At 38.1% G+C, this 24,302-nt stretch overlaps 1 protein-coding gene across 5 annotated transcripts in view; it reads right to left on the bottom strand.

Moving 5' to 3' along the window:
* LOC139979379 (organic cation transporter protein-like) overlaps positions 1-24,302 on the bottom strand; it is a 42,332-nt gene that overhangs the window by 2,168 nt on the left and 15,862 nt on the right. For 2 of the 5 annotated variants that reach the window (XM_071990115.1, XM_071990116.1), the window contains 10 exons: positions 18,427-18,473; positions 14,184-14,640; positions 13,213-13,316; positions 9,073-9,227; positions 5,676-5,844; positions 4,440-4,560; positions 3,772-3,872; positions 3,096-3,307; positions 1,512-1,620; positions 483-695 (listed from right to left, as the gene is read on the bottom strand). In XM_071990115.1, coding sequence (XP_071846216.1) covers positions 483-695; positions 1,512-1,620; positions 3,096-3,307; positions 3,772-3,872; positions 4,440-4,560; positions 5,676-5,844; positions 9,073-9,227; positions 13,213-13,316; positions 14,184-14,636 — 1,637 coding nt within the window. In that variant the 5' untranslated portion in view covers positions 14,637-14,640; positions 18,427-18,473. The other 3 variants (XM_071990114.1, XM_071990113.1, XM_071990117.1) reach the window with 3 other exon arrangements.

The raw sequence follows: 24,302 nt of genomic DNA, 5'->3' as shown, positions 1-24,302 counted from the left end.
TTATTTTTAAGAAAAAAATCAACTGTTAATGGACATTCGGCTGGTACTTCTTGTTTTCAGGTGCAATTTGTTACTACATAATAGGATCGCTTTATCCGATAAAAACAAAATCTGAGGAGAAACACAATTCTAAATGTTTATAATTTTCCACATTATATGAACAGCGGAAAACTGACTGTGAAACAATGGAAAATAGCAAAGAAATATAAACATGGACTCCTCAGGCTCGAGTATAGAGCTGGATGATGGCTCAGTTGGTAGAGCGCTGGCTTTGCGATCCGGATCGAGGTCTCTGGTTCGAATTCATTTAAAACCCTAAATGTCTTTGCTCTTTGCCAATATTCCAAGTTGTTATAGTCATATAGGAATGTACCATAGGAATGTACCACGCTGCCAAATAACACCTTCTATACACCGGGCATGCAAGAGTGAATAATTCTTCATGTGAGCGACTTTTCTAAGTGACAAGTAGAGAGACTAACCTTGCAATGAATGTCTCAGCATCTTCGAGAGTCGCTGCAAGGGCTTTATTACGAGTTTCTGGAAGTGTTAAGATAAGCGATGACACCAATAACGAGAGAGATCCGCAAACTAAGAATGGAAGCGGCTCCCAAGAATCACCCAAAATTAATAGAATTGGAGCCGACATACTTCCCACTCGAGCCAAAGTGGAACACGTGCCAACTCCAATACTCCTTTTGAACGAAAAAAAAGAAGAAAAGAAAACATATATATACATACACACATACACGCACACATACATACATACACATACATATATAGATATAGATATATAGTGATATATATATATAGATATATATAGATATATATATAAAGATATATATATATATATATAGATATATATAGATAAATATATATATATATATATATAGAATGATATTTTAACGACAAATTGGATATTGGACTAACGTAACATGTATTAATTTTCAGATATTAGTAACTCAGGAGCGGCAAGTAACATGGAAATACTTAAGCCTCATGGAATCCTCATGGAAATACTTAAGCACCAAAGTAACCTTCACTTAGGCCTTGCAGGCCCATACATACAGTCACCATTATCTGGTGAACACAATGAACATCGACGACTTAGTTTAAATTCCTTCTAGCCAGTTACGTATGAGCTAGTAATACATGCAGAGATTAGAGAATATCATGTCAAGAAAGTATACAGGTTAATAACATTAGGATCCGTACCTATGGCCTCGGTTAGGAATAGACAAACACTCTGTCAAGTTAGAAATTTTCCATTTTACTGTTTATTCAACCGCTACATTAAGAATAATTGGATCTCAAACAACGCTTGTAAATGTCATAAGCATTTCCCAAGATTTATACTACAAAGACAAGTAATGGTCCACCTCATGTTGAACGTCAAACAAGCATTGTACTGCCACATTCTACGATTATTTTCCTGATTGAGACATTTCATCAGGCTACCGTTCGGAACAACTCAAATATATAATGACTAATTAGATATATTAATTTCTAACCTAACAATGGTTGGGAAAATCTCCGCCGAGAATAAGTACACCATAGAATATGACGTCGACACGAAGAATTTTCCGATCATGGCAATGACAGTGAGCAATACGCCTTTCGCTGAAAGAAAAACACAGTAAAAATGGTACTTGAAAACGTGGTGTGTATACAAATATAGTTTCAGTTATTAATTAACCTTTGGGGGGGAAAATAATTACTTGCGATAAATTGAGCCTACCGTTTCGAAACGCCCAAATTGCTGACCATTGGTACAACGGACAGGTCATCTTATGGGTTTTTCTTTTCACATTGAACTAACGTTGAGAGAATCAGCTATATATGCCAGTAGCATATTACGTAGATTTTACCTATACAGTTGTTATACACAATGAGGAAGACTTCTGACCGATGGAAATTAACGTATACATACTCAGCGACCTTGGCGCTAGGGAGGAAGAAGTTTGCTTGCGGGGAATACCCCGATTTAATTTTACAATTGTGTTGTATGCATGCGGCTGTGATGCCGCGATAGACGGGCAATGTCCTGTGACAATGTGAAACCACTAAGCTCCCCCTGCTCCATCCAGGCTCACATTCAATTCTCCCTTCCATTACCAAACTGGGTCAGGTTTCTTTATAGTGAAATACCAAGTACATTTTCCCCCGGTTTCTTGGATTGTATCCACCTGATGTTGTCTACGGACTTGCCCTCCTACGACGGGGGTAGGAGCCGGGGGGCATGTATACATAACGTGCATAACGAGTGGTGGTTGTTGAATGAGAAAGGGCCCCTCAGATGTTGTGCTCCCCCCCCCCCCACTTTTTGGAAGCTTGCTATACCCCCTGCCTCCTACCTCATGATGATAGTACGCCTCGTGCTCACACATACCTTCACATTAATCGAAAAGAACGCCTATAATTCGACCTTTTGTTATAGAGTAATATATTCATTTTATTTTAGATAAAACCAGCAGTACCCATAAATGTTCTGCACTATCGATGTGTATATATCCGTTAGATGATTACTTTCCCAAGTTACATTAATTCAACAGTTTTGAGACAATGTATGATTATCCTTGGGCATATTTAAAAATTAGCAATTAAATCTCCCCGTTAGAACTTAATTCAAATTAAAGATAATTTTATCATATAACATACCTAAAAAATAGCATTTGATTAGTGTGTCATAATTTTTATTTGAAAAAAAAAACGAATTTCTAAATGAATAAGTATTTATTGCACATTTTAAAAAGTAACACATAAATTACGGTACCAACTCGTAATTTATCATCAAGATGAACAGAACCTATACGTTACTGTCTGTATGTGGATTGTACGCAATTGTGTCAGCAATCTTACGGTTTTTGAAACAAAGGCTTCTGCTTAACATATTTAAGTATTGTCACCACCACCTTAACGTTCACATATTATGGAGGTAAACAGAAACTCGGAAATTCAGCTCTTAAATGTCAGAAAATATCGCAACGTTTGGTAAAGAAGTATTATTCTATGTTTCCTCTCCGAATTAATCTCTTTTTTTAAGTTTTCGACGTGTCCTTCTCCATCAAACCTCATATTACACGTTATATACTCACACAGTACAACAGCTGCTAAACATGACAACCCCAAAAGCACCATAATCAGCAGCATTGAATACCGCCTACCAAGGGGTGACTGCAGCAGAGGAATACAGATCAGGCCGGCTGGTATCTCTACCAGTCCAGATAGAAAAAACGTAAAATAGTCATCATCGCCCAGCTTAGCCGTGTTGAGAGATATCGCAAAGTAAACAAGACTACACACGAACCTACAAGAAGAAGAAAACATGGTGCCATGAAGAATGCAGGCATCTTTCAGATGATATATCAGTGGTTATCGCTAAGCAAACTGGGCAAAATGCGGCGAGGGAAAGATTTCATCCCGGTCCTCGAAAGAACAAAATCTGCCCTACAATGCTTTTCATAACCATTTATCCATGTACTTTATTTATCCATATAACCTCTAATACGAATGGAAATTCACTGCGAGTTTTCTCCATGTTGAACGAAACGATTTTTTTTGGGATAAGAAGCCATTCGTTCAAGATGGAGAAAATTCGCAGTGAATTTCCATAACACCTGTTTCATACTGCTTAATTAGAAAGGGAAGTAGCCTACTTATGTTTTCCTAACTTAGTGAAATTTGAATTCCGTTCGTACATGGCTGAGAGCCTGAAACTACATATAACCATGGAGCTATAAACTGTTTATAGCTCCATAACTATGTTCTTACCAAACACAAAACAAGGCAAGCGACGCCATGCGCAGACGTGGCCCTCTGAATAGGTCAATAAAAGTAGGTTTTGGAGCATCTTCATCCGTCTGCTCTGAATCCTAAGAGTGAGAGAGAGAGGTGGAGAGTGATAGGGAGATGGGTTGTCAACCTTTGCAGGTTTTCCTTTCGATTAAACAGAATCATCATCGAGAACAAAAAACCCAGAAACAAATGGAGGTGACTGAAGTACACCAGCCTATAAAGTCATAGATGAGGAAGCAACAAGAAGAACCAATGTAAGAACTTACAGACATATGAACAGATAGACGAATAGAGAATCAGAACGTCAGGCGTACGATTAAGTTTAAGCTTTATATAGAAAGTTGTCTGCACCATAACGGGGGGGGGAGGGGAGGGGGGTTGCTTATATATGTATATCATGTGGGTTTTTTGTTGCCTCATTTTTGTTCATTTACAGAGTATACTACTTGTTAAATCTTGAAGTTTTTAGTTACTTCCATTCAATATTAGGTATAACTTGTACTTTTCAAACTTAGTCTTTGTACCCTGATCAAGTGTTAAAACTAATCAATGTATGGATGTACAATATATTTGTTTTATTATATAGCAAGGCATAGCAGATAATGGATAAGATAACGCCAGTCGTTTTATGTTGTGTATATTACCTTGCTTAACGAAGAAAGCTTATCCTCAGTCCTGTTTACTCTGGCAATTGTCTTCAAAATTTCTTCTGCCTTGTCATATTTCTTTCGGTCCATCAGCCAACGTGGAGATTCGGGTAAAAAACTAGATATAGAATGAATTAAAATGTAAATTAAATAATTTGAAGGTAAAACAAAAGTGTTGATAAATTCTCTCGAGAACTATATGGGTTTTCGTCTGATAATCAATGAAAAAAAAACACTTGTCAAACACATAACGCTTTGAATCTGTTTCGGAAAGAGTAGGCATGTACAAGTTTGTGTTGAGGTATGTAGCTCTCAAACTCGCAAAATGGTTCAATTTTATCACAAACAATTACGTTCACATGAAGAGCAGGCTCTTATAGTTCTTAGTCAAAGGATGTACTACAAATGGCGACGATAATTTGTACATACTTCCCATGACTACGTTATTTATACTTAATATGAAGACTTTTCTTATATACCTCATATGGATACGTCGTATAGACTTAATTTAGTTACTTTGTACATACTTAATATGGATATTTTGTATATACTTGATATGGATACCTTGTATATATTTTAGTATTGACACATTGTATATACCTTTAATGGATAGTTGGTATGTACTTAATATGGATACTTTATAGGTCTACTTGATACGAATACCTTGTATATATGTACATTATATGGTTACTTTGTATGTACTTAATACAGATACTTTTCATAAACATAATACATATATTTTATATGTACTTTATATGAATATCTTATATTTATGTACATTATATTGATACTTTGTATATACTTAATATAGATATTTTGTATAAACTTAATATAGACATTTTATATGTACTTAATATGGATAATTTCTGTATACTTAATATAACTACCTTGTATAAACATACACTTATATTGATGACGTGTATACATTTAACATGGATAATTGGTATACACTTAAAGTGAGAAACACGTTTGAACTTTTGTCTCAACCATAGGTTAATAAGGTTTAACCTTTTTACTTAAATTATACGAGGTAAACATCGAAAGTCATATTACCTACATCATACACACCCACCCATACACATCTATTCCCTCCCTATATAGAAGATAAACACAAATGAGAGAGACAAAGAACCGTTATTTCTCCATTCCCTATTCGTTCTTCCATGTTATAACGACGCAGTATTTAAAGGCCTATGATGTAACTACGTAGTTCATCTTGATTCATGTACTCACGGCATAAAGGCAAATATTGGTAACAGCGAAAGAGATGCAATTCGTTGTAAGGTTCTCCAGTCACGAACGAAATATGCCAGTAGCGCCAAAAGCATGTACCCCGCAGCGAAAGCACAGCCCACCGATACGCCACTAACTATACGTTTGGATGGACCGACTAATTCAGTAACTGCAAATGATTGAAAGAAAATAAGCTGTCAGTCATAATATGAGCTCAGTGAATGAAATAACATATCTAAACATCCGACGTTTTCTATCAAGATTTCATAACGTGTAAAGTTTGCAGAGTCATGTACTGTGAACTTGAGTTTTGTCTGCATGTTTCGTACGAAAGGTGAAGTTCATGAAACCACCCACCCAGTTGGGACAATTTTGTATATACTGTAGTGTTTTTTCCCGCTTTAGAGCAATCGTATTGTCAGTACGAGCAGTATGAATGCCATGTTTCTATCAGATCTAGGTTAGGAACTGTTTGTACTGACAATACTTTTGCTTCGAGAGCATGATATTGCAGTACAGTTTAGAGATGTATTAGCATTAGGAAATTGTCCCAACAGTGGCTGATGAAACTTAACAACTGGTTAATATGCATCAATCTCGACTCTTATATGCCAAGTGGGCGTGGCCTACGAGTCTGCCTCCATCTACTATGAAAGTAATACAGAAGGAGCCCTATACAGAATAAGCTTGAAGACTTTGGTTTGAAGGCCTTTCCGCAAATCTTTTAGGCCTACGAGCCAGATGCTCGGAATCGATGCTCAGCAGAAAGCATGCAGACTACCTTGGACTATGGTCTTCGTTAGGATACAGTACAATGTGTATTACTTTTTTTTATCGTATTGGCGTTCCAAGGAAATTTTCGGAATGGTCCAGAACTTCCACTACACTGTATATTATGCAGTGAATAACTGCTGGGAAGATGCAAGAAACATCCAGAAGGTGTGTTTCTATTTATATAAATCGTTCAACGAGAGAATGCCAGAAACATCCAGAACAAAGCTGAACTGGTATAAATGGTTTGATCTTCAAGGAGGCGAGAGAGAGATATACCTCCAGAAGACCGTCTCGTGGCTTTTCCTGTGTTCAGAAGCCCTATATGGCCTATTTGCTCGTTGTCATACGCACAATATTGTACTACTACGGCCACGGACCTACGCTAGTAGTTAATTACCTATTAACCTGTTAGTGTCACTCAACCTATTACTGATTACTACTGTTGTACCAGGGGCGTATCCAGGGGGCGCAACAGGCGCGCCCCCCCCATTGGCCGTCACCAAAAAAAAAAGTTTAGCAAAAAAAAAAAAAAAATTGATGACGACCTTTATGTGAGATGTCGGTGATCGCTCAACCCCCCCCCCCCCCTCCCGTATGCTTTATTTTTTGTTTGCCAAAAAAAGGTTCTGGCGAAGTTCGGCGGCATAATAGTTTTAGAAACATAGATGGTAATTGTGTTTGTATTATCACTATAAACACTAAGTGACATGCCAGCCATACTAAATTGTGCATTTTGTGTCCATATTTACTGGAAATGTTGCTTATTATTAAGGTCGAAAAATGGATCACATATGGCCATGGGCGGCGATCCTGGGTGGAGGGGGGATATATTCCCCCATGAAAATGGGTGGAGGGATGTAATGCACCATATCCCCCCCCCCACCAAATGCCAGGGATAAGAATATTTTCATGCCTACATTTATGCATCTTCGTTAATGTACGGCTCTTTTTTAGCTTCATTTCTCGCCTACCATAAACGCAGTGCGATCTTTTCAAATAAAGCGTCTTTATAAAGCAAATATAGTTGACTGTAGGCTTCATTGGCCCTATACCAACAAAATGTATTATTGCGCCCACGGTATTGATATAGTACATATATGCACCCTCATAGTATTCATATAGGCCCTATAGTAGGCCTACACACGTACATGTTCCCTCGAACAGCTGAGAATCTCATGTAACCAGGGTAATGCTTAATACACGTTTCACCTGGATGCCCTAGCAATCGGTACCTAGGAATGTAACTATGTGTAATTGTGTATTGCATGTGTATAGGCCTATAATAGCCTGCATGAGGCCATTTTCTTCATCGAATAATATAAAAGAGCTCTCGAACATTCTAACGTTGCGCCTGAAACAAGATTGACAGGTGCAATTTTCCCAAAATAACACCCGAAATTAAAAAAAAAAGTATTTTGGATCCTGATTATGAGATATTTCGGACATGACATCCCTATTTTAAAGTTGGGTATATGCCGCTTGGAAACCTCGGGAAGTGCCGTTTCCGGCCATGTAGAGGGTTTGTTAATCCCAAAATTTTCTTGTACGCTTCGCGCCAACTCATGGTGGCGCTACGCTTAGATAGTCAACAAGGTCATGTCCCCCCCCCCCCCCACTCGGAAGTACGGATCGCCGCCCATGCATATGACACCATTTTGCATTTCAGCCCTTCTTCGAAAGCAAAAATTGTACACCCCTCCCCTTAGACCCATCCCCCAGGACGGCGATCATTCATGCCTGACGCCCCGCCCCCCCCCCCATTGGAAAATCCTGGATACGCCCCTGGTTGTACAGTGTTAATAGACACGACATCTATTCGTATAAATATATATATATATTTATTCAACGACTAGTTGAACACACTGATTGTGGTTCATCGGCATCGGTTTGAACAGAAGTCAGCATTCGTCGAAACTCGTCTCGCGAGGATTTCAAGTCTTCGCAAGGCGCTACCAGAAGATCTACAGACCAACTCCTACCCTGGTACTTAATAAGGTACTTTTAATTATATAACAAACACTGCATCTAAAGCCTAAGTTCAGTGTTTAAGTAATTACAGTAATTAATTTAGCCCTATAACTAATATTGCACAGATTGGTGAAAGAAGGTGATTGAACGAGAACTATATTTGATCGATACATAAAACGACGCTATCTATCCATTTATTTTCTTCCTGGGTACGTAAAGTATCTGCATGCTTTGCCTGTTGCCATTCCGTAACAACTTGATGTTAGAAAATAACTTACATCGATATCCGTCAGCCCGCCGGCCTATAACTGTAGAAACCTGTCACTCCATCCATTGTGGAGAGGTGGGTCGGATGGGAGGAAGGGAAGGTATTAGCAAATTACGCTATAGGCTCTATTAAAAATCCCCCTACCTGTTTTTACCCATTTGACTTATGACTACACATCATTATATACTTATGCAGTATATGCAGTTATTGCATTGGCATAGAAAACTCAGTTTATTCAAGATCGCCAATCACCAATCAAGAATACATGCAATGTCGTTGCATTTACCAAACTTGCATAAGGTGCAAATAGAAACAGTTGAATATCCAATATAAATTATAAACGAATGAAATTTAAAATAACGAGAACTCGACAAACAATTTACTAACCAATCACGAAACTTGTCAAATACAAAGAAATGTTTGCAACTCCGACAATAAACCGGAAGAGACAGAAGTACCAAAATGAAGGCGCAAATGAGAGAGCCATCCCTGCTACAAAGTCTATGGCAACGGAGAGGAAAAAAGTATAGTATCGACCAATCCTGAAAGAGAAATAGGACAAAAAAAATCACATCTCTGAATATTCATCATCTGTGACGTAAGGACGTAAATAGTAGATCTTAAGGTGCACTCTACGGGCAAGCAAGAGTCGTTATGCTCGAGTCAACTTTGATGAAACGCATATCTGCCCAGCAAACACATAACGTGTATATCACATTTTGAGAAGGGCAAACAAATGTTATTTCAAAATGTATTGTAATATATAACATTTTGTAGATATCATATTAAAACATGAAACGTTTTAATAATATTTTCTTAACATTTTTTAGAAAATATTTTCCACAAATGTTGTAAAAATGTTCTGAAAACGTTTAGAGGAAGGCATTGAAAAAAGCTTTAAAAAAATGGAAAATAAGTAGCAATTTCAATTCAACAAAGCTATACCTGCAGAGGAAAGCATTCATTTGATCAAAATATCGCTGAGTTTGTTCTGAGTGTCATAACATTATTATAACATCATTAAAATGTTTTGATTAAGACTTAAAACATGTTATTAATGCCATTAAAATGTTTTCACCAAACTTTTTAAAACGTAATGTTATTAAAGTAACATTACAACGTTTTAAAAAATCTTGTTTAATACAGAATGATAACATTTTGAAAACATCGTCAAAATGTCCAAAAATCATTTCAGCAAAACATTATGCTTGATGTTGTAAATATATTATTAAGATGTTATTAAAAAGAGAGTACTAAATAAAGAGCAACCTGTTTTTGGGGGGTGTGTTTGTAACTTCAGCAAATTACCAGTACCCTATTTAAAATCCTAACAGGCAAATGAAACCCAGGATGAAGTAATAACGTTTTTAAAATATCACTATAACGTATATGTTACGACTAAAAACGCTTTAGTGATATAGTAAAATGTGTTTGACAAAACGTTTTATTTGATGTTATTAAAATGTTATTAAGATGATGTTACACAAAGAAGGTACAACTTTTGGAGAAAATTATCAAAGTTAGGTGTAGCATTATGTATAGTAATTAAGAGGAACTTAATCCGATTACAATGCTTCCTGTAATTTATATGTTTGCAAGTTGTGCAGCTCTGAAGTTGCTTGTTCTGCGATTCAGCATAAGGAAAGGTTTTTGATGCCATTTTTGACAACATAACCATGTGAGAAATGTGAGGGTCTTTTACTTTAGTAATAAACATACAGTTTGTACAGCTTACAAAATTTCATGGTTTTAGCTATTCTCAATATTAATTAATGAGGTTTAAAGTTGCTCTGTACAAAACGAAGTCATCTTTGACAGCTAATATATCAAAAGTGTCATGTTGAATAAAATCTGAAGTATCATTCCGCCCCCCCCCCCCGCCCCCGGTTCGCAAGTCAGAAAACCCCTTTTTCATTTCCAAATGAGAAAAAATATCTCATTTGGAGCACCAAATTGCATCTAAGGCCAGGTGAAAATACAAAATTAAGTTTACAAATTGGAGTGGGTGTTGAAGAGTGCTATATTGCACCTTAAACCCCTCCCCCAGGCCGGCCATCAGTCTTCAGCCGCCCACTCAAATGTACCTTCCTACGCCACTGATCCCTGCCTTCGTTATTCCTTTAATGTTTCGACTTAAGCAATTAAGAAGTTCAGTATTTTTATGCTGGCAGTATGTCTAGACACTCGTTTTGCTTGATTGCCGACATTCATGGCATATTCACGCATAATTTATCGGTTCACTCAAATCAGTTGACAAGAACAGTATTTTTATGCTGGCATTTTGTCTATAGAATTAGTCGTTTTACTTGTTTTCGACATGCACGGCATAAGCACGCAACATTGAATGGTTCACTTAAATCAGTTGACTGGTGCTCGTATTTAATGTTGGCATTATGTAAAGACACTCGTTTGACTTGATTTCCAACAACTCACAGCATATACATATAGCCTAGTATAACATGACCTCGCACCGTACTATGGTTATGTACCGTACAGCAGTGTGCATTGTATGCCGTCCAGGCCTGCAAATATGGTAGCTTGTCTACGGCCAAAGTTCTCGCTTCGCAATTTAACAGTCATTTTTTCAGATTGTATATTAATTAAAGGTTTCATCTTTCTTTTTATTTTGGTACACATTATAGGCATACCGCTACACGCTTCCCTTACGCACAAGTCAGCGTATTGTCAGGGTCATTATACATTAAAGTATTGCGCGTTCCTGTAGAGGTTTTTTAAAGTGCAGGTTATCATGGAGGAGAGTAGCATGAACGCAAGTTTTACTTTCAAACATTCATAGTTTCAAACATTTTTAAGATGTTGCGTCCCGTGGACGCAAGTTTTAAAATCCCAGTACCCATACTGCTAATGCCATATAAGCAACTTCTAGAATTGTTATTGGTACACAATGCAATTTCAAGCTTGCATATAAGTCAAAATACTAAATAAATACAGTTAGGTTTGCAGGGATGCCCAAGGTGAACCGTACTATACCTGCGTGGTGTGATATAACATGAGCATCTATACGTGATGAATAACACTTTTGAATGAATAGCACTCTTCTTTAGGGGTGTTGGGTTGGGGGGGGGGGTTCCTTTGTATACTTTGAAAATCTTCATAACTGATTTCCATTGTTGAAATATACCATGTTCAAACATAGAAGAACCCTATAGTGATGCTGGTGGAGGTCAGAAATTTGTGCTTTATTACAATAAATTGACAGTACAGAAGCAGTCAAGTCTTATTAACTCTTTTCTGACAGTGTTGGAAGCACCAGACATCGTCAACCATTCTGAATATAATGTTTCATTACATTTAAAACTCGAATAACCCATCTAAAGTACTGACAGAAGTTTTGGAAATGCTGTCATGACATTTTCTATAACGTTATAGCATTGTCAAAACATTACTATAACGTCTTTACAACTTTTTCTGAAACATTTCAAAGACATTGTGCTGACATCGAAATAATGTTATATGAAACATTGTGAAATGTTAACCTGCTATTCTAGCGACTCAACATTTAACGTTTTAATAACGTTATTTTATAACGTAGTCATAACATTTGTCAATATGTTATCATACAACATTTTCTTCAACATCTTAAAAACGTTGTGCTGACATCGAAATAATGTTATATAAAACGTTGGGAAAACGTTATCCTGCTATTCTAGCGACTCAACATTTAACGTTTTAATAATATTATTTATAACGTTATCATAACGTTTGTTTCCTGATATTTTAAAAACAGTTTTGTGTTTGCTGGTGTTAACGTATTGACTACACCCCGAGGCAGTTGTTTATTTACATTTGTCAACATTTGTCAACGCTTAGCTGTCCAAACCCCACCTCTCACGAGGGGCTTGATAAAGCTCGGGCTAGCCCCGTTCCCACGCAGAAAAAGAGTGGGGCAATTTGCCCTCCCCTCGATAGGTCGATCAAGGGTGAAGCAAACCTGCGTTCGTGGGAACGGCCTATAATTAAGTCGTGCATAAGCAGGACTTTTCGTGGAATCGGTCTGTGAATTGGTGCGTTTCAGGTAATCGTGCGTTAACAGACAAGTTCTTGTTGCAACTCACGTAACAAAGATGTTGAACAATTCCATTATAATACAGAAAAGAGTTATGGTAGTTTTCGTTGACGGCTGGTTTTGTTTGGCTTGGGCACGGAATTGCAACTCCTGCCCCCTCCCTTCCCCGCCTCTCCTCCCTACCAACCTCTCGTCATGGCTGTTTGGAATTGCGTAAAGGACTTCCTGATCTGACTACTTTATTTCGGCATATTGGTCCAAAATTGCTTCTCAGACATTTCAAGTCCATGTCAAAGCAATATTTCTAAAATCTAATATTAACTGGAAATGAATCTTCAGAACATAAATAGGACATGGCAAAAATGTAAGTTTTGAACAAAAAATGCTGCAATTTTGCAAATGTTATAAATAAATGGAAGGCAATATCTTAGAGTGACATTCCAAACGAGAATAAATGGCTCGAGAGTGTGCACGATATTAATAGTTGTTCCATTACTTACACGTCTGATATCGATCCAGAGAGCCATGAACCAACGAGATAACCGGCGTAGAAGATAGTTTGTGTAGTACCAGCCAAGTGTTTGTAATCACAGACTAAGTCAAACTGTAATTAGAAATGAGGAAAATAATGAGAAAAGTCTTATATCGAAACAAATAACAGAGATTCAGCTTGCAGATATGTTCTAGCACGTTCGCCTAAAATTGTCAAAGATGGCTCAAAACTCCCCGCAACAGTCAACTGACCAGTGGCGAGGGCAGGAGTTCAAAAGCTTGTGTGTGTAGAGGGTGCACTATGGGGTAGAATATTCAAAGCTTTCCCAGACTAATTTAACTACAGGGGCATGAACCTTTATGCACGTCACTGCTGTAAACCTTAATAATCATGCAGTCCATTGTAATGGTTTGATTAGCCTTTACCAGGGGTTTCAATAGGCTGCCGGTAAAAGAAATCCTGCCCTCCAAAACAAAACTCAGCTCACAAATTTGCTCTATAATTGGTTAGGATGCGATTCCTCTAAGGCAGTAAGGCCTAAGTATGCACGTGACCCTCCCAACTTTGTGGGGGAAAAAAAAACACAAAAGTGCCCGTTTTCATAAATACTTAGTACCTTTCGGGTAGAAAAAAACTATCCTTATTCCATTTTAGTTACTAAAAAGTCCCCTTTGTTACATAAAACGTGCCCTTTCGTTAGACATATAAAAGAAAACTGCACAATCCATATTACCGGCATGTCATGAGGTAAACGTTTCGGTTCCCCTCTCCCCTCCAATCAAAGTCAAATTTCCCACTATACCACTCGACGTTTTTGTCCCCTTCCTCAGATTGAACCTTCTTCCGTCAACCTTGCCCGCGACACGGACGTGTATTACTTGTGTACTTAGCACGAATGCGGAGCATTCACATCGGTTGCACAGATAACCGTCAACCCGGACTTCCATTGGACAAGTTAAATTTTAAAAAAACTCTTACGTCAGATACAATAGTGGAGATATATTGTCCATGATCATACGCCCATCCATCATCACAAGACACTGTTGAGTTGGTTAGATCACCGGCATAGAATTGATCAGACCACTCGTTAGGGTACGGAATGTCGTACTTAGAACATTGTGAGTAGCTGGGCTCCTCGTCAGTATAAATACGTGGAATGGACGCGTCTTTATATTTGAACACGCAATCCCGGTAACCGCCAGGATCAGAAGAACGTAACTCCAAACATTCACTCTGAGGAACACTCCATTGATCCACGGCACACCAGTGATCTTGTTTAGCACCAGCGAACACATATATCATAGAATTCATGGCCTCGGGTAGAATGGCGTAGACTATCATAGCCAACGCGATAATCTGGTATAACCCCATCTCTCCAATATTCCCAAGGATATCGTCAAATGTCTTCGGATTGGTTGTTTTAGGATCCATTTTCCTGAACAATGCAAACAGAAATATCGTCAAAAAGCGTTGGTCGACCGTTTGGGCCCCGGGAACATAACATGTCACAGGGCCCAACAATTTAGGTATTTTCGTGTTTCCTGAAATATATTATGACAACGATGATACATTAACCCTTTACAACATAATGTCCTCTGCCCCCTAGAGTGACTTCAGGCCCCTGGCTGTAGCCCCATGACACTTCCTCTTCCCTTCTCTATCTCGTCAGACCCGCATCAGAGTAAACGTTTTTAATCTATAATTTTCATGTACAAATACGAGAAAGGCTCCTTCTAACCGAAAGGGATTGGTTAGTGAGTGACATAGTCCAGTTGCATGCAAGGAGCTGTTTGACCTGCCACTCCGCGTTTTGAACAAAACCCGAAACAAATAAAATACAAATGTTTAAAGATTTCCTAAGGCTGATTGTGTTAGAGATATTCCTAAAACAGCTAGACAACAATGATACTGTAAGTTGGGCCATCTCACGTAGAAATGTTGAAACGTGGAGAGGTACATGAAACGTGGAGAGGTATATATAACGTGTAAAGGTACACGAAACGTTGAGAGGTACACGAAACGCGTAGAGGTACATGAAACGCATAGAGGTACATCTTACGTGGATTAGTACATGAAACGTGTGGCGGTACATCTTACGGGGATAAGTACATGTAACATGTGGAGGTACATCTCACGTTGAGAGGTACATGAAACGTGTAGGGGTACATGAAACGTGTAGAGGTACATGAAACGTGGAGAGGTACATCTAATGTGGAGAGGTATATGAAACGTGGAGAGGTACATGAAACGTGTAGAGGTTCATCTAATGTGGAGAGGTATATGAAACGTGGAGAGGTACATGAAACGTGGAGAGGTACATGAAGCGCGTAGAGGTACGTGAAACGTGGAGAGGTACATGAAACGTGGAGAGGTCCATGAAACATGGAGAGGTACATGAAACGTGGAGAGGTACGTGAAACGCGTAGAGGTACATCTAACGTGGAGAGTTACATGAAACGTGTAGAGGTACATGAAACGTGTAGAGGTACATCTAACGTGGAGAGGTACATGAAACGTGGAGAGGTACATAAAACGGATTTGAAGGACCACGTGGCTCAGGACTCGAGGACTAAGATCGAGGTCGGACGATTCCAAACATTTGTAGCGTATTATTTAATATATTTCCCCTGAATTAAATATAATACATGCAGCAGCAATTTCTCACAAGTGGTTTAAGGAATATTTCACTGTCAAATATATAACACAGAGGAAGTCTGTTTTTGCAACAGGGTTGGGGTAGTAATGGAGAATAAGAGACAAAGATGGGGGTATTTCTATTGGGAGTGTTTCGATGAGAGAAGAGGACTAAATTGGAATTTAGGGATCGATTTCGATGCGTCATCTTTTGCACCAGTTCTCCAGTTGGAGAATGACCATTGGACATTATTGGTGGAGTCGACCACTGGTGCTCCAGGTGGCTATATCATCAGCGTAAAGGTTATATTTGCAGCCTAGCAGTGGGTAGGGAGGAGGGGGTAGAGAGGTCATTCGTTCAGAGGGTATGGATAAGAGGGTTATATGGACTGGACTTTGGGGATAACTGATCTGAGGGTATAATCTGATCAGAGATTATGCACTGTGGATAGTTTGTATCTGATTCCGTTATGCCTGGCCTTATCAAAGCCAGTTAGGCAACAATGTAACTGGCGAAAGTGTAGTTGTTTGATTAAGCCTATCCGAATTTCTTCCGAGAGGCTAAACAAACATTGGTCTGCAGTACGTTCATTTCATCATCTACAAATACTGTTAGTCTTGATATATTTTCTTATTTATCAGGACATCATCTCGGTGAGGCTTCTGGTGTTCCATAGAATAAAGCATTTTTTCGAGATGTTTGGTACACGTGACGTATTGAATTAAAATACCGCTAGCGTCAATGGAGACATCAAATAATGAAGTAATGACCGGCCATTGTGCAATTTCTATCTCATAAATAAGGATTATTCCGTAATTTTGATGAGAAGATTAAAACCAGGCTCAATCAGTGCCATTAATGTCACGTACAAGACATTTCTGGTGACCGTAGCTCTCTGAATGCTGCACCACGTTTATGGAACTCCCTCCTGATTGAATTCTAGTACTCAAATCAGGCGCTGTCTTAAAACTTTTCATTTCTGTAAACTCTATTAGTTTTGCACCTTCAGCACCCGTAAAGCGTATTGAACAACTTTTGTTGGAGTCTGCGCTATATAAGACTAGTTATGATAATAAATAATAATAATAATAAATTATTAATATTGTTTTTAACCCTCTACACACTATCACCGTAAAGGATGATTGTATCACCGTAAATGATGATTGTGCTAATAAGTTTGTGTATCGATCATACGCGAACCTGTTTTTCGATAACGATTACTGACTTCGTATCACGAAAACGTGGGGCAAACAACAGACTTTCGCATAGTATAAGACATCAATCATGCGTATACTCTTTTATATTTGTATTCTGAAAATCATATTTATCAAGTTGAACAAAAAGAACATTTACAATATCGTCGCCATTGTTACCCAAGCTCTACTTATTGGTCGATCCGATCACAGCTCATTCTCAATGAATAGTCCAATGCTCTCTACAATACTCTATGCTGCCTTCTCAAAAATAAATAGTGACTGGGACATAACCATGCTATTTACATTGAAACTGTGACATAACCATGATATTTACATAGAGACTGTGACATAACCATGCTATTTACATAGAGACTGTGACATAACCATGCTATTTACATAGAGACTGTGACATAACCATGCTATTTACATAGTGACTGGGACATAACCATGCTATTTACATAGAGACTGTGACATAACCATGCTATTTACATAGTGACTGGGACATAACCATGCTATTTAAATAGTGACTGTGACATAATCCTGCTATATTAACATGAGACTGGTACATAAACATGCTTTTTACAAAGTGACTGTGACATAACCATGCTATTTACATAGTGACTGGGACATAACCATGCTATTTAAATAGTGACTGTGACATAATCCTGCTATATTAACATGTGACTGGTACATAAACATGCTTTTTACAAAGTGACTGGGACATAACCATGATATTTACATAGAGACTGTGACACAACCATGCTATTTACAAAGTGACTGGGACATAATCCTGCTATATTAACATGAGACTGGTACATAAACATGCTTTTTACAAAGTGACTGGGACATAACCATAATATTTACATAGTGACTGGGACATAAACATGGTATTTACATAGAAACTGGGAAATTACCATGCTATTTACAAAGTGACTGGGACATATAACCATCCTATTGACACAGAAACTGGGATATAACCATGCTATTTACGTAGTGACTGGGACATAACCATGCATATTAAATAGAAACTGGGACATAGCCATGCTATTTACATAGAAACTGGGAAATAACCATGATATTTACATAGACTGGGACATAACCATGCTATTTACATATAGAGACTGGTACACTAACCATGATATGTATATAGACTGGGATATATATCCACTCTAAAAACAAAAGAGTGAATTTTCACTCGAATGGAGTGAATTCTCACTCTTTCTTAGAGTGTAGTGAGTGATCACTCCACGACGAGTGAAATTCACTCTTGTTATTTACATAGACTGGGATATAGTCATGTTATTTACATAGAGACTCGGACATATTCATGCAATTTACATAGAGCGGAGAGTAGGCTCCTCACCCTAACCCCTCTGCCACTTTCTCTTACCTTTGAAGAGAACGCTAATATTGGTCTTTTTCGATGTTTGGAGATATCTGTCCCGATTGAAATGAAAAACCAATTTACTGCATTTATTACCATATATATTTTGAAAGTGAAAGCAAATAGGGCAATTAATGTTTTCGATACGCAATATGGTCCTATCTATATGCTCATATTTGCTGGTCGACATATCTATAGAATCTACCCAGTATCATATACAGGCTACTACTCTATAGTTTAGCCTTTAACGAAAACAGCTTATAATGATACACTATTTACTCCATTGGATATTACTGGTGTGCTGTGGCGTCGAGAGCCACGCCGGGCATGAAGGGGAAGTTATGGCACATGGCCCTCTTTTTTGACGTCCTTACTTTTCCTTAAGAAATTTCGAACTTGAGAATGCATTATTCACCTATCTTATATTAGGCATGTTGGTTAGGTGATAGACGAATCGCAATAATAATAATACAAAGAATGGCAGCAGTATATACCCACAAAGCCAAATTTCTTGTCACTCAAGTATATTCATGAATATACACATGAACTAAAGTCAAAATTAATTAATTCAAGGTAGTGAGAACTTAACCGTCTTTGAAAGTGTTTACCTACAATAACCACTTCTCTTTTTTGGTGTGTGCGTATGTGTTTTGACCAACTCTACCTAATTTTATTACTGAAAAAAATAACAATTACAATTGCTGAATATATCCTCCTAGAGTTTATAACCCAATGAGGGTCGACGTGCAAGTAATGAACGAGATCATTCCATTCGCATCATTTCGTCTCCCAGCCGCTTTTCATATGAGAATTATCACATAAATTAAATAATATATGAGCAGCCTCCCCGCAAACCCTCCCCATCCCCTCCCCTCCCCCACACCACAACCCCCCCCCTCCGGCACCCCTCAAAAAGACGTTCTTATCTGAAATCCAACTTGACGAGTCAAGCTACTTAAGAAAGCTTCACTGATATATATATATATATATATATATATATATATATATATATATATATATATATATATATATATATATATATATATATATATATATATATATATAATATGCATATATGCACATCTTCAAGCAAAGGTTGTTGTTGAAAATAAAAAACAAAGGTGCATTAAACCAAAAATGATATAGCATGAATTTCTTTACAGAAAAGAATAAATACTTACATCGGTATATGTGACTTCAGCTCAAAATTCACTCTTCAAATCTGGACATCATTTGTCAAATTTGTCAGGTTAGTATCGATGCGTTATAAGGTCGTTTTCATACAGGTCTATATTAGGCAAATATGACTATTTTGTCTTGACTGGTTCGAATTCATGAAAGCCTATTTATTCCCTAACAGCGTCTTCGTCTAACACAAGACCACATGAGGTATGCGGATAGATGATTCTTAGATCAATAGTGAACAATGATGGTGCAGAGGGCGCAATTTGATAGGGCGCAATTTGATACCAAAGTTCCCGTGGAAATAGCATGCAGCCGTTCAGACAATGGTTTCAGATACAATCAAATTTGTTTTTCAAGGGAACAAATTGAATGTTTGGAAATAAAACTGTACATACCCCCTACCAAAAGGTGGTGACTTCTTACCCGAACTGTGGCAAAATACCTGTGCTCTAGAATTTGCACGATTTTGGAACAACAACTGAGATGTACTGGTAGCAGTTGCTGTTCATGTTATACAAAAGTATGGAAACCTTAAGATTCCATCGAATTGTTAACATTAACGTAGCAATTCTATGCGAAGTGTTGAATTGCTCCTATAATTCATCAAAATGTAGAAAATTGCCGAACTTGTATTTCTTCTTCAATTTAGACAATAAATCATTTAACAATTAAAATAAGGACTGAATTACCAACTTCAACAAATTTTCAACAAAATGTACTTTTACTCTCTTATTTAGGAATTTGCAATTTCTTCGAAAATTGGTCAATTGAAGACTTTCTTTAGACTAAGTTTGACATTTTGGTTGTTAATTTGCAACTTAGTGAAGTGTTGATATAATTAATATGTTTTTGGAAATAAGCACTAATTTGTGGCAAATTGCTAAGTTACATATTATGATACTAACTGAAAATTTACCGTAGTCTCATTTTGTTGAATTTTGCTAATATATTAACAAAAGGTACATCGACAGATATAGACTACTTTGCAGGGCTTTGGGAGATTTAGAGCTAAATGACAAGAATTGTCACTCGTCAGGATGGCATGTGTGTGCCTACAATGATAATTAATTCATACCCGCATCACATATAACATGGGAAAGGTGTAGGGAGGGGGGAGGGCAGTATAAATGGAATGGAATCCTTTCGAAGAAAAGTCATCCTAGACTAGTGGAGACGAAAAGTACAAGACTTGACCCACTCCCAACTCCAGTCACGGCGGAACATCGGGGGTTTAAGAGAGGAATTATAGCCTTCGGCACCTGGAGCCCTTATCGCCAGTGTTTCAAAGTTAGTGAAAGGTTGATATAGCTGTGTTCGCAACTGTGCGCTCATGAGCAGGGGCGTAGCGAGCGGGGGGGTGGGGGTGTCACACCCCCCCCCCAATAATTTGGTCGCTGTCGGCAAATTTTGGGTCTGTCGGCAAAAGGAGAAAAGGTGAAGAGAGCGGAAGGGGAAGAAAGAAGGAAAGCTGAATAGAGAAAAGGAGAACGGGAGCTTCTTCCGTGCCAAATTTGACTTAAAATATGCACCAGATTGCATCTAAGGACGTTTCAAAACTAAAAATTTTCCAAAGGGGAGGGGTAGACCCCCTACCCTTAGAACCCTCCCCCATTTCAGTCACCACTTCCAGATCCGTCGGCAAATCAAATTGGACTTAAAATATGCACCAGATTGCATCTAAGGACGTTTCAAAACTAAAAATTTTCCAAAGGGGAGGGGACACCCCCTCCCCTTAGACCCCTCCCCCATTTCAGTCACCACTTCCAGATCCGTCAGCAAATCAAATTCTCCACACACACCCCAACAACAAAAAACACTTCGCTACGTCCCTGCTCATGAGCCCATCGAACCATTGGCCCCAGGCCCCAAAGTTAATCGTTACGCCACTGAACTACCGTGTCCACTTTGCAATAGGACTGTAGCCATGTGATCTCTACGGCGTTACGTCAAGGGAATAAATTCGTCCATCATATATGATTCTACATATGGTTCAAGGTGAATGAGCGATCCACATTATAAACTATACACTTGAACAGAACATGGTCTCAACAACGGGTATAGGTTAAAGGACATGCAAGAGTGATTCTTGTCAATTAGCTCCGTATGTCGCTGTCATAATCTGCTGAAGTCGTTCCCATTCGTCAGTCATACATGCATGTACTATATTGTCATGGAATAAGATTTATTTCAGAAAAAAAGTCACCCTAGATGGAGCCAGGGAATGAAAACCAAACTGCTTAACTGATCCAACCTCAACCTCAAACAACAACTGATATTGCTTTCTCCAAATCATCAATTTGAAGTGACGTAATAATACACTCATCCGGGGTCTAGAGCAGTGGTTCTCAAACTTTTTTAGACGACCGCCCCCTTCAACCATCATCAACTGTCCCAATGACCCCCTCCCCCTACCCCCTCCCATCGACCTACCGTTCATAGTCGGCTGCTCAAGCGAGCAATCAGACTGTTTAATGATATGCATATAGGAATTATAAAATAGCCTACATTCCCTAAAAAATGATGAATTTTCTCTCAACAATAGTTATTTTTTGTTCCCATACCCCCTGGATGCCTTATTGTGCCCTAAATCGATGCAGTGTTGTGTCGAAATCGTCATGGACCCCCAAATCAGTGCCAATCCCCCTACTCCCCGTGTACCCTGTAGCAACCCCCCCCCCACCCCTGAGACTTCCAGGGCGGCAGGAACCACTTTGAGAACCATTGGTCTAGAGTTATTAATTGTCCATACTGATTGAGTTTTAATAAACGGTTTATGCAACGATAACACAGAAAAGAAATACACCGTTATTTTGCCAATCTTGAATTTGTGATGGCGACAACTCAAAATGTATATTGTTCATCGGTAATAAAAAAAAGAAGATAATTGGAACGAAAGAGCGAAAGAAAGTTTGTAAAGATTCGAAAAGGAAGTTTGTATCATGGTGAACTTTGGTTAGTGACATTGTTTTGTATATACACAACGTGATAAAGTAATTGAACTTTGAGTAATCGTCTCGATCTGTCTCAGTGGGAGCTTTTTCTGCCATACAGTTGTCAAGGACATGTCAGACATTATGTTCTTATATGTAGGCTAGACTTGTAGTAAGAGTGGGACAGCATTAAAACGAGTATAAAGGGGAGTTTATTTGGTTGGAGTATATGAGCACGAGTATACAAAACAAAAGTGCAAAGCAGTACGTACAAAGCACGACTTCAATGCAAGAGTACAATACACGAGTACAAAGCATGAACGATTCACATATTCTATTTCGATGTAAACTGGATTTTCCAACTGTAGCACTGCAAGTAGGCTGCAAATCCATCAGCTTGAGTACGAGACTACATGCAACAATATAAGAATACGAGTACCGATATATGTACTCACCACAGGTCTGTTCCCAGAAAAACAGAGACTTAATCAAATTGATTACCTTTAAGTTCTACTGAGGTTACAGAGGCCTAGAGAGAAGCCATGTCGGGCCCCGGGGACGATTACCAATATGTCACCGACCCTTCTTTTGAATTGTCATACTTTAATTTATGATAGGCCTATGAAAATACCCTATTCTTTGCCCGATATTTTCTCGTCGAGTCCGAAACTCTACTCCGGTTTTGGATGCCTACTGACCCCCTCTCGCCTGACGATTACTGACTGCTAACGAGTAATGAACATCAAGCCGAACGATAGCCATGCATGGTATACCTGTTGAAACTTTGAAATGTGCATTTTGTTTTGAAATTTCTTAAATTACCCGACAACTAAAAATAATAAAAAAAAGGTACACGAAAACGTAATGTGTTATGTTAATCCCTCAGCAGAACCTAATGACATCCGATCATAAAATTTATAATTATCAAAATAAAACATGATTATAGATTACTAGTTATAGAAGGATGTCTGTGTTGGATTAAACATGTTTGTCAGTTGCGAAGCTACAATCTGTGTTAAGATCTAAAATTGATTTCAACATGACATATGGCATGTTGTAATAAGTACAGAGAACGGTATACCAGTATACATACACTATAGTAGACACACTAAATCGCAAATGTGCAACCGCATCTTACAGCCTACCACGGAACATAACAACGTCTAGCTATAACGTTAGGCTAACACTAAACAATGTCCGCGAACAACGAACTAACGTTTAAAAGTTGCAAACATAATCAAATGTTGCACTTCAAATAAAATAAGGATTTCACCTAAATGGAAACGATAACTTAAGCCGTTGTGGGAAGGAATCAATCATATTTACATACGGCAAAAGTTGACGAAATGCGTCTTCGTTGTGCGAATAACATATTCAGTGCTACACATGGCCGGATGTTGATATGTAGCTGAATAATTACTGTGAATTTGCATAGGACTTTGTGGTTTACACAATATGGGAAGTTTCTACTTAAAATTAAGTGCATATATGCACTTAATTTTATAAGTATAGGCTACTTATAAGTAGGCTACACAGAAGTTATTCACATTTACAGGATGCTATGATTTCCATTTTTGGATAACATGACTGGGGTTTTCAAAAAGCAAACATGGAAGTTACTGATTACTGTTAAATTTTTTAGAATAAAACATTTTACTCTGTTACGTAAATAAACAGATATTTCGTACAGTATAGGTCTGTAAAAATCTGTTATAAGTAAACAAAACGTTTATGCCACATTCATCATGAACTGAGGTTATGATTGTA

This window comes from Apostichopus japonicus, chromosome 14 (assembly GCF_037975245.1).
Source record: "Apostichopus japonicus isolate 1M-3 chromosome 14, ASM3797524v1, whole genome shotgun sequence".
NCBI classification, from domain to species: Eukaryota; Metazoa; Echinodermata; class Holothuroidea; order Aspidochirotida; family Stichopodidae; genus Apostichopus; species Apostichopus japonicus.
The sequence above is the reverse complement of the archived record's forward strand: the minus strand, read 5'-3'. Positions and strand labels throughout refer to the sequence as shown.